Below are 15449 nucleotides of genomic sequence, written 5' to 3' on the forward strand. Positions count from 1 at the left end.
CAAAGAGGGTCAGTTGGGTGATCCTCAGCTAATTGAGATTAGAGAGGATGTTCTGGCTGGAGCATCCAGGGATTATACAGTGTCTGAGGTAGGCTTGTTGAGATACAAATGGCGGATATGTGTTCCGTTAGACACTGCATTGAGGCGGGAGATTCTGGATGAATCTCATACTACACCTTACTCTTTGCATCCAGGCACCACAAAGATGTATCAGGATGTGAGATCGTTATATTGGTGGCCGGGGATGAAGAGAGATGTAGTAGAGTATGTGGCTAAGTGCTTGACATGTCAACAAGTCAAGGCTGAGCATCAGAGGCCGGCAAGGTCACTGCAGCCTCTGGATATTCCTGAGTGGAAGTGGGAAGACATCATGATGGATTTTATGGTGGGCTTACCCAGGACTACTAGTCAGCATGATTCTATTTGGGTGATAGTGGATCACTACACCAAGTCAGCTCACTTTCTGCCAGTAAGGACTACTTCTACAGTTGATCAGTATGCAGATCTCTATGTGAGAGAGATCGTGCGGCTCCATGGTGCACCTAGGTCGATCGTGTCAGATCGGGACCCCACTTTTACTTCCAAGTTCTGGGGGAGTTTGCAGAAAGCCATGGGGACGAAGTTGAAGTTCAGTACAGCTTATCATCCTCAGACAGATGGACAATCTGAGAGGACGATCCAGATTTTGGAGGACATGCTGAGAGCATGTGTACTGGATTTCGGTGGGTCCTGGAGTAAGTACCCGCCTTTGATAGAATTCTCCTACAACAACAGTTACCAATCTACCATTGGAGTAGCACCTTATGAGATGCTATATGGTAGGAAGTGCAGATCTCCCATTCATTGGGATTAGACAGGAGAAAGGAGATACTTAGGTCCTGAAGCAGTTCAGAGGACCAGTGAGGCTATAGAGAAGATTAGAGCTAGAATGCTTGCTTCTTAGAGTAGACAGAGAGCTATGCAGATCCCAAGAGCAGGAACGTGGAGTTCCAGGTAGGAGACTATGTTTTCCTCAAAGTCTCGCCATGGAAAGGGGTGAGAAGGTTTGGAAAGAAAGGCAAGCTGAGTCCTAGATTTGTAGGTCCATTTGAGATCCTGGAGAGGATAGGTCAAGTGGCTTACAGATTGGCTTTGCCTCCGGCGTTGTCTGCCGTGCATAATGTATTTCATGTATCAGCTCTTCAGAGGTATGTATCTGATGTGGGCCATATTCTGAGTTATGAGGATCTGGAGCTTGAACCAGATCTCTCCTTTGAGGAACAGCCAGTTTAGATACTTGATAGAAAGGACAAGGTCCTCAGGAATAAGACAATACCTTTGGTTAAGGTATTGTGGAGCAACAGCAAGGTCGAGGAGGCGACCTGGGAGCTGGAGTCAGATATGCGGAGTCAGTATCCCGAGCTGTTCAGGTAAATTTTGAGGACGAAATTTCAGTAAGGAGGGGGTAGTTGTAATGCCCCGAATTCTCCGTTGTGTTTAACGGCGTGAACAGTAGGCCGGGAGGGCCATACTTCCTTAAATATGCTATTAATTGATTAAATGCATGTATATGTTGATTATATTATGATATGATGTGAAATGCATGAATGTGAGTCCATATTTCTATCCACAGGGGTGTGTTGGTAATTTGGCCCGTTGAGGGTAAATTGACTAATTGTTCGCATGTTGGTGATATAATTTGAGACCACATTATGATGTGGGTTTGTTCGAGCTATTTGGCATGAGATGATAAAGGAATGTTAAATATCGGTTTGGTCATAACGGGTTTAAGCTCGGGGCTCGGGGTGAACCTCAGGGTGTTTTAATGACTAGAGTGTTACCGGGCATTAAAGGGTAACGGGATGTGAAATATTGGTGTTTGAGAATATTGAGATTAGCGGGAATTGGGAAGCGTTAGTTATCATTAACGGTGTAGGTGGTAAATGTCAAAATTACCCTTGAAGTGGTTATAGAAGCTTTATTAGACCTAGGGGTATAATGGTCATTTGTGATTTGGATATATATGATGTATAGATGGCTGTAAAACAGAACCCAAAACAGAGTTCTCATCTTCTTCTTCCCGTACCTTCATTTTCCTTGCTTCTTCTTTGGAGATTTTGAGCTCAAGGGGTGGAACTAAGCTAGGAAATCAAGGGGCTTAAGTTATAGACTTGGTTCAGCCATTGGAGAGGGTTCAATTCCAGGTTTGAGGTAAGCTTTGTCCATTAACTTGCTGGTTTATCTCTGTTTTAGTGTTAGATTTCAGCTTGTGCTTTTATGGTGGATTGTTGGAATCAAGGGAAGTTCTTGGGATGTTTTACTTGGGTTATGATGAGGGATAGTTATGGGTGATTTTTGGTGGTTTAAATGGGTGTTTGAGAGAGGTTTGGGTGGTGTTTAAATTGGGTTTGAAGGGTTGGTTCTAAGAGAAATCGTAGAGGAAGAAAAACAGGGGTTTTGGCTGAACTGGGTGTTGCGTCGCGGCATGGCAGGGGTGAGCCGCGGCCCTTGGGAGCTGCTGGGTTTAGGCGCCTCTGTCTGAGGGGCGGGCCGCGGCATGGCCAAGGAGGGCCGCGGCCCTTAAGGCATTTTTGGCCAAAGTGAGCTTTTTAGCATGGGGATTCAGGCCTAAGGCCTCGGGATTGAACCTACTACCCGGTTGAGTAGTGTTTGAGGTCCCGGAGGTTAGGTTTTGATTTGGGAACCTTTCATTATTCATTTTATTGATGGAATCCCATGATTTGGTTATGACCAGGTAACCGCTAAAGGACCAAAAAGTCGATCGTTCTCAGGGTTGTTCTTTTATTCGTTCTTGCTCGAACCAAAGGTAAGAAAACTGCACCCCGATTATGACATGCGTGGACATTCATGAAGCATGTTGATTGTGAGAATATGGACATGGACTGAATATAGAATGCTTAGCATATGTTGCTCATTTGTGCATGGTACTGACTTATTAGTCAGGTTTGGCAAGGGTGCTAGTATCAACTGTGAAGCTGTGACTTATTAGTCAGGTTCGGCGATGGTACTGGGCACTGATCATGTTGAGCTGACTTATTAGTCAGGACGGCCTTAGCGTGTGTCACGCAAGCCAACAAGATTTGATCAAATCAATTATCAGCATTGAATGGCTCAGAGAGCATTAATGCTAGACCGACCCCGAGGGTCGATGAATGAAATAAGCGCTTGGAGGCTGGTGGCTTACTCAGCAGCCACTCTCCCACCTGAATTAGTGACATGCATGGCAGTCACTCAGTACGGTTACCAGAACCTGTTGAAGGCTAGTGGCTTACCCATCAGCCACTCTTCCATTTGAATTAGTGACTTGCTTGTCAGTCACTCAGTGTGGTTTATCAGGACTTCATGTGGTGTTTACTCCTTTGTTTGAAAGCTTTATGCTCAGTGTGATTATAATGATAATCATTTGATAATGTTATATAAAGTGTTATGTTTTCTTGCTGGGCCTTGGCTCATGGGTGCTATGTGGTGCAGGTAGAGGGAAAGAAAAGCTCACCTAGCCTTGAGTGGAGAGCTGATGTGGTGGCGTGTACATATGCAGCCGCTTGACCACCACGGTCAAGGTGTTCTCAGAGGAACTAGGGGGTTTACCCTATTTTTGCCGCTTAGGTTGGCGGGGTTGTAACTTTAGAACAGTAATGACCATTTTGTACTGAGAACAGCTTGTAAATGTTTTGTTTAGCTCTGCAGAGCAGTTTGTAATAAAAATCTCAATTTCCTTTTTATTGGTTTTATACCTTAACCTGTTAATTACACTTAGAGCACGTTTTTGACCAAAGGACTCAGGTAACGAGTCAAATTTCCGGTCCACCGTTCACCGTAACTGTTCTGGGGTAGCCAGGGCGTTACACTAGGCCTGCTGATCTTCTGAGTGCTAGGCATGTTGATCTCAGTTTGAACGAGCGTGAGTTTTACCCAGTGAAGTGTCTTTGGGAGTGTAGGCCGACCACCCTATGAAGGATAGGGTGTGCCGACCACCCCAAGGGGTTCTTGGGCATGCTTGGTCCGACCACCCCTAGGGGGCCAATGCCAGGCAGACCACCCTTAGGGGTTTAGGCCTGGTCGACTTCCTATAGGTTCTGGACCTATCCATCTTTGTTCATCGATATTTTTTCAATACTTTGTTGTTTTTTCACGAATTGTGATGTCACGTGCCACTTTTTCATTCGCCACGTCATCCCTGGATTTTTGAAGGATAACATATATAATCTCAATTTTTATAAAATTTTGGTAGAATAAATCTTTAGTAATTATATTAATATGAATTCAAATATTATAAAATATCATCATTATAATAATATTAAATAAAAGACTAGATATTTAATAATTATATTAATATAAATTTAAATATCATAAAATATCATTATAATAATTTATAATCTTAATTTTTATGAAATTTTTATAATTTATATTTAAAAAAGAAAAATGTTTTTTTTATTTGATCTGACTTATATAAATATAGGGAAAGACTACGATGTTGACAAAAGCTGGTTTCGACATGTGGATAGATATAAATTCTAATTTTCCACTATTACTGTGTATATTATAGTCATTTAGAACATTCCCCAAATTTTCCACATGTGCCTGTTTTTTAGTGCACACGTGTAACAAACTGTTTGAATCTTGTTTTCGGCACTGTAAATTATTCAGAATTTCTTAAAATTTTAGGGATGTTCTAAATGACTACAATATACACTGTTATAATGAAAAATTAGAATTTATAACTATCTAAATGCCAAAACCAACTTTTGTCAACACTGGTGTTGATAAAAAGCTGTCAACACCGTAGTCGTTCCCCATAAATATATATTCATAAACATTATAAATATCTATTCTATATAATAAGTGTGTAGATAACATAAATTCTTGGTTTTAACGGTTTTTTATTTTTTTAATGTTAACTTTAACGGAATATTCTTATATTTAACAGAATATTTTTATATTTAACGGTAGTTTATAAATACTTAAACTTAAATAAAATAAAATAAATAATTAAAAAATTTAAAATAAGATATTTTTAGATATTTTACAATGATAATTATTTAAAAATAATAAATAATTAAGCAAATTAAAATATGATATTTTTTTAGATTTTTTACCATGATAATTAGTTAAAAATAATAAATAATTAAACAAATTAAAATAAAATATTTTTTAGATATTTTACAATGATAATTATTTAAAAATAATAAAATCATACGTTTTATAATTTAAATAAAATTTAATTAAAATTAAAGTCACTTATTAGAATAATTTCATATTAAACATATAATATAATCTATTGTGAATTAGAAACAAATTGTATTTTTTTAAACTAACAAAAAACTTAAATTTAAAATCCAAGTATAATATTTAATATTACATTAAACATATAATACATAATATCTTTTTGTCACTCCCAAATTCAAAAACTAGAACAAACATATACTTAAACAAAAATAAACAAATAAATTATTTAATTAAAATATGATATTTATTCGAAATTTATATGACATTAATATAAATTTAATAAAAATAATTAATAAATTTTATAAATAAAACTAACTAAAACTTGCATAATGTACGTTGTTTATATCTAGTATTATATATATGTGTGTCGTGTGTATATAAATAATATGTTTGTGTAACTACATAAGAAATTAGAATAACATTTATCTTCTATCAAGAATAAACAAGTTTTTTTTCATTCATTAATGTGTAATTTGAATAATATCATAAATGTTTTGTACCTTAAATATAATAGTTTGTGATCTAAAAAATTATCATATTATATATATATTTTAAAAAAATTATAAACAATATTTTGATTTAATTTTTATGTCATTTTTTTATATATAATATTATTTATTTATTTAAAATTGATATAAAAATCATACAAATTTAACAAAAATAATTAATAAATTTTGTAAATAAAATTAAGCAATTTCGCATTTCACCTTGTTTTGCATCTAGTATAAATATAAATAAAAATTAAAGTTGAATACACAATTATGAATTATAATAAATGCATTTGAAATGGTAAAAGGATACAACTCTTGCCTCTATTGTAGCACTTTCAGTAGCTCCTCATCGTGCTCTCTCCCTCGTGGCTTTCAAAGGATACAACTTTCAAGGTATTTGAAATACAACTTTCGTTGGATTCAGAGAAGCATCAATAAACAATAAAAAAATACCTATATATATTATTAATTTAATAGTACGTCTTTGCCAAATGAGATGAGTCTATAAGCTTAGTCAATCAACAATGGTTATATATGAACTAATAATAATAATAATAATAATAATAATTGAGCTTATCTATAAAAGTATTTTTGACACATTGTCATTGAGAGCTTAAATGGAAATACGTAATGCTAAAAAAAAACAAAATGCAGGAATAATATTGCATATTTTAATTATTAACAAATAACTTGCAATATACATCTTTACTTAGTTTTATTTATAAAATTTATTAATTATTTATATTAAATTTATATTAATATTATAAATTTTGAAATAAATATCTTATTTTAATTAAATAATTTATTTAGTTTGTTTAAGTTTATGTTTGTTCTATTTTTTAAATTTGAGAATGACAATAAGAGATTATATATTATATGTTTGATGTATTATACATGGATTTTAAATAGCTTTTAAAAAAACTAATTTGTTGCTAATTCACAGTAAATTATATTATATATTTAATATGCTATTATTCTAATTAGTGAGTTTAAGTTTAATTAAATTTTATTTAAGTTATAAAATGTATGATTTTATTATTTTTAAATAGTTATCATTTTAAAATATCTCAAAAATATCATATTTTAATTTTGTTAAATTATTTATTATTTTTAAATAATTATCATTGTAAAATATCTAAAAAATATCATATTTTGATTTGTTGAATTATTTATTATTTTAAAATAATTATCATTGTAAAATATCTAAAAAATATCATATTTTAATTTTTTTAATTATTTAAGTTTAAATTTAAGAGTTTACAAACTACCGTTAAATATAAGAATATTCTATTAAATATAAGAATATTCCGTTAAAGTTAAAGCTAACATTAGATATATTCATATTTTACACATATGTATATTGAATTAACCTTTAGTAGAATAATAATAATAATAATTATTATTATTATTAATTTGGTTTTTTGTAAATATTTAATATATATTGGATTGTTTGTTAGTTGTTTTTGTGTTATTTTTTTTAGTTATTTAGATTTATATATTGTTGTTTTCACGTTGTTTTTTAGTTGTTTGGATTTATGTATAATTGTTTTCAAGTTGATTATTTTCACATTGATTTTTAATTATTTTTAGTTGATTTTTATATATAGTTGTTCTGTTGTTGTGTTGATGTCTAATTATTGTTTAGTTGTTTCACATATATTTTGATTTTTTTATATATAAAAAAACATACTAGTATGCAATGTGTTGACTTCTAGTTGTTTTTAAATGTGTGTAGTATGTAGTGAGTTAATGTTTAATTGTTATCTTATTGTTATTTTTGTGTTATTTAGATTTTATGGATAATTATTTTCACATTGTTTATTTATAGTTGTTCTATTATTGTCTATTTGTTGTTTAATTGTTTGAAGAAATATTTTGATTTAAAAAAGTATGATTAATGTTTAGTTGTAGCCTTATTGTTGTTTTTTTTGATTGTTTACTTACGTGTTCTTGTAAATATAAAATTTTAAAATGTATTTCGGAAAACTTAAGTTAATATTTTTAAAAGAAAATAAAGTACAGTTAAAAAGAAAAAAATACAAAAAAAAGTATATTTCTAAAAAAAAAACCTTTAACATCATTTATAGTGATACGTGTGTAATTTAATAAAAATATTATTTTAAAAATTAAAAAAATAATTTTTAAAGATTAAAAAAATAAAAAAAAATCGAAAATTTATAAAATTTAAAGCAAAATAAAAAAAGGACTGAGTTATACTTTTTTTTGTTTGAATAAGACTCAGCTATAATTAAACCTAAATTGATGTTTTTCTTCTTCCTACCCTCTTCTTCTTCTAGATTTCTTGATGGTCGGAGAGAAGCAACGACCCAGGCGGCCCTGAGTGGCTAGTGTCGGGGACGACAACGACGACGGAGGCAACTCGTGGTGGACTGCGACGTTTCCAGATCTGCGTGGTGGCTGGGTTCGACAGCTACGGGGTTAGTTGCATCGTTGGGGTCTGGTTCGCCAACGTCAACGTGAGGAACTGAGCTGGTGGGACTCTCAGGCGGAGGGGGGCAGGGGTGTCGCGACGAGGACTGGGTGTTCTTCAGACCTGTAGTTTTACTTCTTCTTGATGAAATTTAAGAAGGGGGAAGAAGATTGGTTCTAATTAGTGTTCTTGCTGACAACATCCCTCTTCGTCTTCGTCTTCTACTTCCATGTTCCGGCTTTCTTTTCTCTCTTTTTAACAGAAAAAGCTCTGAAACCCAGAGCCTTTTCTGTTCTGGGTCTCTCTTTTGCTAGTTCTTCAAGGTTCAATGGTGGCTTAATGCTCAGTAAGGTGTTCGTTGAGTAAGAGTGTTTGAGCTTGTTTTGGTCATCCTTTTCGCCATTTTCTCTGTTTATTGTATAGCAATGGCCGAGTATATCTGTTTACTGAACCAGGTTTGTTTACTTTCCCTTATGCGATGGCTTTTCAATTTTTTTTATTTGAATGAGAAAATTATTTTTTGTTTATGTTTACATTTATGGGTATGGGATATATTATTTGGGCTTTTTGTGTGTGTGTTTTTAATCTGTAAAATTGTTGTTCTTAGTCTGTTCTTTCAGTTTGTGGGCACGGAAGAAATATATTTATGGAGGGTTTTAGAAATATGCTTCCTTTTTCTCTGCATGACCGATCTGTACTTTCATGGTTTTAGAAAAAAAAAAATTTATAATCAGATTCATACCCATTTAGAATCTATTTATCTTACTCCAGAAAAGTTAAAGCTTTAGAACTTTTCAGTAGGATTTTAGTGGTTATGCATATTTATATACTAAATTATTGTACTTAGAAACTCCTAAATCTTTCAACATTGATGATTACAAGTGTTTAGTAATCTCCCTGTTTTGGCGTTATTGATTTTCTTTCTGGTTGGCACTTGGCAGGATTCTATCGTTATTAAGGCTCCTAAGAAAACAACCCTCTTGTTGAGGATGATAGTGTTGGTGTTTGCCATGGTTTGTGGAGTTTATATCTGCTCAATATGCGTGAAGCAGATAAATTTTCAAACCCTTAGTTCAAATCAAAGCATCCAAGTTGTTGAAAGACCTTGTCTTGATAATGGAATTAAGCTACTAGAATACCCTTATGTGCATTATCCCAATCCCAAAACCTTTAGCAGGTAGGTAATCAAGGGGTTTCTACTTCTGATTGTTGTTAGTTTTTGCTTTTGGTTGCTTTTGCCTTTACTGAGTTTGTGTTTTGGTTGCTTTGTAGGGATGAGTGTGACCATAATCCTGTTAGGTTCTTCTCTATCTTGTCGATGCAGAGATCGGGAAGTGGGTGGTTTGAGAGCCTCTTGAATAGTCATATTAATATAAGCTCTAATGGAGAGATATTTTCTCGTTGGCATAGGAGGAAAAATATATCTTCCATTGTTGAGACTATGGATAAGGTTTATAATTTGGACTGGCAGAGTAGTGCTTCGAAAAATGAGTGCTCTGCTGCAGTTGGCTTCAAGTGGATGCTTAATCAGGTATCCTCTTGTCTTTGATTGTTGGATAATGTCATCTCTTATTTCGATTTTCTGCATTGTGGCAAAGTAAGAATTTGTCTGCATAATGTGAAATAATGGGAGCCGCCATTCATTCAAATCAATTTTTATTAATAATCATTCTAACATTAGGCAGACGCTCAGGTTTCAAAATTTGATTGGAAGTCTTTGTTGTGTTAAATTACACAACTCGCCTGACTTGATACAAACTCTTTCAGAGTTCAACTGTGTAATGTGCATTTTCAAGGTCAAAACTTAGAATTTAACCACTTATTCACCTGAATTCTCAGGAGTCGTTAGATTAATTCCACCTTAGTTTATGTGTATTGTTTATGAATGTAGCTAGAGTATCTTAGCAAATGGATTGCTACCATTTAAATTTATCATGGAAACTGTCATAGCTGCTTTCTAGTATTGCTACAAATTTTCCATGTATCTATTGACTCAAATCGGGGAACCATATAAGGAAGCAGGGTAACCTGCTAAACAATTGTGGATAATGTGAGAGCTTGTGTTTTTGTGTGCATGTATCACTTGTCAATTTTATAGCCCCCTCATATCTTGCTGTGATTTTTGCAGGGTTTGATGGAGCATCATAAAGAAATAGTGGAATACTTTAACCGTAGGGGTGTTTCTGCAATATTTCTCTTCCGTAAGAATTTATTGCGTCGGATGGTCTCAAATCTTGCAAATTCGTATGATCGATATGCTAAGCTATTGAATGGAACTCACAAGGCTCATGTACATTCCGTTGAGGAGGTTCTTTTCTGTCTTATCCTTTTCTTTTATTGAGTTCATGATGATGAATATTCTTAAATTACTGCCTTTAACTTCTTGTAGGCTGAAAAACTGTCAACATACAAGCCAATAATCAATTCTACATCTTTGGTTGATGACCTGGTGAAAATGGAGTTGGCAACTGCGTCGGCTTTAGCATGTTTCAACACCACTAGACACATGATTTTGTACTACGAGGATGTTATGAAGAACCCTGCTGTAAGTTTTCTCTAAGAAGCTTAGTTGTTGATCACAAGCTGCATATAATGCAGTCACCACTGAGTTCCATTTACTGAGATTTATTTTCCTGCAGCGTTTATACGTGGTAATCCTGTTTCATGTTTTGCTACAGAAACTGAACGATGTTCAAGTGTTTCTTGGACTGCCAGTGACGGAGCTAAGGAGCCGTCAGGTGAAAATACATAAAGGATCACTATCAGATCACATCAAGAACTGGGATGAAGTGAACAGGACGCTTAGCGGAACAGCATTCGAGCATTTTCTCTACTCTGATTATTAGTCCGAGTCCCCAATCTGCTGCCAACTCTTGGATCGGTGTAAATACCAACCTAACTTATTCTTATACATAAGCTTAGCTTACAGGGTACTGGTCAAGGTTAGAAAATTTTGTGGCTGCAACATTCTCTTGTCAATTACAGTCAACAATTCGTTGATGTGATAATTTGTTCATTAGTTTATTTTCTTTTATTTTTTCTTCCCCTTTTTGATGCCCTATCAAATTGTATATGTCATTTTGTTCTTTAAGATGGTTTGGCTCAAGTTTGTATGAGTTTTTAATCATAAACTAATTATGGAAATGTTTTTTGAGGACTGTAAGGAGCCCATTTGCTTCTTTCTATTACAAGTTTTATGCATTTTCATGCAACATTGTATTACACAAAGGGAATACTCCAGAACTCAAAAGGAGTTGTTTATTAGTGACATATCTGATATGTTTTCATAAAGTTTAGGTTAAAGTTTTTGAAATTAGATGTAATTAATAGGGAATTGAGTATACTCTAAGTTTCATGTCTTTTGAGAATTGATGTAATTATTAATTAAATACTTTTTGTTATATATTAATTATTATATAATTGTTTATTTAAATGTAATTATTACTTCACATGGAAACATGTCAAACTTAGAAAGTGACTTTCAAATGGGACTAAAATATAATAAGATCATAATGAATTTTTCTTTTTTTCTTTTGTAATAATTGAAATCAGAAAGAGAGAAGGTTTTTAATGAATGAGTTGAGTAGTAGGACAAGTCAAGAGTCAAAAGACTGAAAACGGGTAGGTTGGTGAGTGGTCAAAACATCGGAGTCCGACTGAGAAGAGCAGTAGCCGAATAGATATTGAGGCCCAACATCGAATCTTTGTAGAACCCACACGACAAAACACACTATGGTATTGAGGCCACTTACATCAACTCCCGCACAATTCTCACACACACCAAAAGTCAAAAGGGACTCTGTCTCTGTCTTTTTACAAATTTGAAAGTTATATCAAACTAATTCACATCAGTATCGATCTTATCTTGTAACGCTGGGAAAAAGTGACCTCAATACAAATGAACTCGTGTGCCTCACATGTTATACTTTCCTTTCCCTCTTTAATCATCTATATCGATATCTTTTCTTTCTAATAAAATAAACTTTTACATAGCTAATATTAAACTATGAAAACTTAGTTTTGTGATTTTATATATAATATAATATTAAATTAATGATTAATTTATTTAGTTTATATATATATATATATATTAGTTTGTTATCATCAACAAATATGGTTTTTGTGGTAAAAGTAAACCAAACAAAAACTGTTATAACTATCCTATCTGGTTAGAAAGTAGTTAAAAATTCTGTTTCGCAGCTGTCATTCTTTTAGGTTTTTTTTAAACCTTTTCTTGAGTTGTAATTAGTACTGAATTTTTGTTTAGAGTAAATAAGAGTTTGGTTTAGAGAGAGATTAGTTAAGAGAGAAAGAGTTATCTTGAGAGACATTGTAAGAGAAGTGTATTCTCTCTTGAGAGTGAGTCTTTCAGATCTGAGAAGAACAAGAGTGCATAGAGAAATTCTCTTGTAGATTGTTTGAAGAATATATCAAGCTTGTAATAGAAATAATGAACCTCAAAGGAAACTGGATGTAGGCCAACATTCAAGTTGGTCGAACTAGTATAAAAGCTAGTGTTGCTCTTCCTTTTACTGCATTTTTAATCTTCTATTTGATTAGGTTGTGTTTGCTGAATTGTCATTAATTGTTTTGTTGTTTTAAGTATTGATTCTTGATTGTTTGCTTTGAGTTGTGTTGTTAAATTACAACAGTGGTACCAGAGGTAGGTTTGGAATGAAGAAGGTACTCAAAGCATTGAAGAAAAGTTCAAGAATCTTGCAAGGAAAACAAAATGGGTTCAACATCTGCAAGATTTGATCTTGATAAATTTGATGTACGAGTGATTTCAGCTTGTGGAAGGAAAAGATGATGGTCATCTTGATCTATCAGAAACTTGATGGTGCATTGATCAGTGAGACAAAAGATGCAAAGGAAGGAGATCCAGATAAAAAGGAAAAGAAGGAATTGACAACAAAACAAGCAAGATCTGCCATAGTCAACAATATCAAAAATATTCTTGAAAGGAAAACTCTATGGGTTCAAGTGTAGAGTCCAAGAACTTTACTTAGCTAAGATAGATAGTAGTATTATAGTATTTATAGCATTATCGTTGTAACTGTGGATTTTTGGTTCAGACCGGAAATTATTTGGACACTCATAGTAGTACTTGTAGATTTTCTAAGTTTAACCTATAGTTTAAGAGTATTAATGTTAACCTAAGGTTTGATTATATGACTGATATTAAGGATAATATTTATTATACTATAAGGTTTAGATAAGGACCAATAGGATTTTAAGCACATGTTATGTATGGATGATTAATGATTAAGTATTTTGAGGATTAAATTTAATAAGGGTAAAAGTTTGAATGCTATAAGGTCAGTCAACAGCTTTGAATACGTTGAGGGCTTAGTCAAGGCTGTTTACTCCATTCAAACTTAGCTAAAAATGTGTAATTTCGTGTTTAATTAATCAGCGTGTGCCGATATATCGCAATTATAGGGGGCGATATATCGCAACACGTAGATACGGAAAACACAAGATGATGCACGACAGCCTCGGGCATACTGGCCCAGGCGATATATCGCCTACAGGGGGCGATATATTGCCTCCTTCAGTATATTTCAAAAGTTTTTGAATTCTTTTTCCTTTCAGCCATTCAACCTCTTGATAAGTCCAGTACCTTTTTGAACGAGTCTTCAGCCTCTGCTGAACGATTATTCAAATTATTTTTACCTAAAAAGCTATTATTTTTATTCAAGTAAAATTAAGATCCTTTCATTCCTAAACTCTATAAATTGGACCTAGTACCCAGCCATTATTCATCTTTTGCTCTAAGTTCAGAAGCTGCAAGTGCTAAGTGAGTGTGAGAGTGTAAACACATGGGTTGAGGAATCATAAGCTTGAACATTATAAGCTTATCAAACACTTTGGGAAGTAAGGTTCTATAGTATTTCGGTTCGAGGTTTAGATTGGTCTACAAGTCTTCAAGGTATTTCCACACTCTAGTTCATTGGTTTTATGTTATTTTCTTTCTTATAGTCTTTTACTCAGTCTTCTAACCTCATTCTTATTTTGGTTAGGAAATCTAAGAACTTGCTCATAAGTTTTTGGTAAGTATTTTTCTCAAGGTTTAGTCATTCCATTCCTTCCATTCTTTTCATTACTTTTTCTTCAATCCACTCACCCTGTTAATACATGGTTTTAGGAGTGTTCCAAAAGTCCCAACTCTGTCCTCATATCCCGTTAACTTTGGTAAGGAAAATAGGATAGAATCTATATGTTTTATGCTTATGTTATCTTATGTTCTATGCTATGAAATATGTTATAAAATATGTTATGAAATGTGTATGTTTGTAGGCTTGGGCATATGACCCATATGACTAGCAAGACCCCAAATAGATTATGGGCATATGACCTACTTAGCTAGTAGGACCCCACTAATCTCATGGACATATGACTTGTTTAGTCTATGGGACCCCAAGTAATAATGGCCATTATAGTATGTGTATGTAATAAGTGTATGTTATGTCTTTATGTTTATTATGAAATTTATGTATATGAAGTATGTGTTAGATTTTCTTTGCTGGGCATTAGACTCATTCTTTTTTGTTTAAATGTGCAGGAAAATAGCTATTAGTAGCAGTAAGGTTCGTGGATGCTTGGAGATTGTGTATCGATGGTGGATGGATTCAAGGAGTCGAGAGTTCGATTTTGATGATGTAGTCTTTTATTTATGGGTTTATGTGTAATTTTTCCGCACTTTCTATGTAACTCCTTTATTTTAAATTATGTTTTGTTTTTAAGACAATGGGATCCCATATCCTTCTTGATATTTTTTGTAAGTAACTCTTATTTTTACAAGTTACCTAATAAAATTATGGTATTTTCGCAATGTAAGCTTTATTAAGGATTTGTATGTATAGTTTCGTTAATGGTCCAAAAGTCTAGAGTAGTGGGTCATTACATCAAGCTGAATGCAACTGCATCACTTGAGCAGAATTTTGATGAGATGAACAAGATTTTTCTTGCACTTGCCAACATGGGAGAGAACATTAAAGAAGAGGATCAAACTGTAATTTTACTCAACAACCTGCCTGACTAGTTCAAAGAGATGAGGAAGATGATCATGTATAGTCCTAACCCTTGAAGATGTGTTGAGCACTCTTTGGTCCAGAGAAGTAGAAATGACTTGGTAAAAAGCAGCCAAAAAACAAATAAATGATGAGAGTCTCATTGTTAGAGGTAGACAACCAAGAAGACATTTCTCTAGAGGTCATTCGAAGGAGAGAAGCCATTCAAGATTCAATCATAGATCAAATTCAAGACCAAAAGAGACCAGAAAATGTCATCATTGTGGG

General features: G+C 33.5%; 1 protein-coding gene across 1 annotated transcript; it reads left to right on the forward strand.

Annotated features, from left to right (window-relative positions):
* Positions 1-7948: 7948 nt before the first annotated feature.
* On the forward strand, positions 7949-11360 carry LOC133810644 (uncharacterized). The gene is made up of 6 exons (XM_062246073.1): positions 7949-8603; positions 9090-9325; positions 9421-9679; positions 10277-10456; positions 10538-10693; positions 10827-11360. Exons 1-6 carry the CDS (start codon positions 8574-8576, stop codon positions 10992-10994), a joined length of 1029 nt encoding a protein of 342 aa, XP_062102057.1. The 5' UTR covers positions 7949-8573; the 3' UTR covers positions 10995-11360.
* Positions 11361-15449: the final 4089 nt, after the last annotated feature.

The sequence above is a fragment of the Humulus lupulus genome, chromosome 1 (genome assembly GCF_963169125.1).
Source record: "Humulus lupulus chromosome 1, drHumLupu1.1, whole genome shotgun sequence".
NCBI classification, from domain to species: domain Eukaryota; kingdom Viridiplantae; phylum Streptophyta; class Magnoliopsida; order Rosales; family Cannabaceae; genus Humulus; species Humulus lupulus.

Bases quoted from the DNA above. Each gene is read 5' to 3' on its own strand.
- LOC133810644 (XM_062246073.1), top strand. From the start codon at position 8,574: ATGGCCGAGTATATCTGTTTACTGAACCAG. The intron at 10,457-10,537 runs GTTCTTTTCTGT...AACTTCTTGTAG, and splicing joins ATGTACATTCCGTTGAGGAG to GCTGAAAAACTGTCAACATA. The intron at 10,694-10,826 runs GTAAGTTTTCTC...GTTTTGCTACAG, and splicing joins ATGTTATGAAGAACCCTGCT to AAACTGAACGATGTTCAAGT.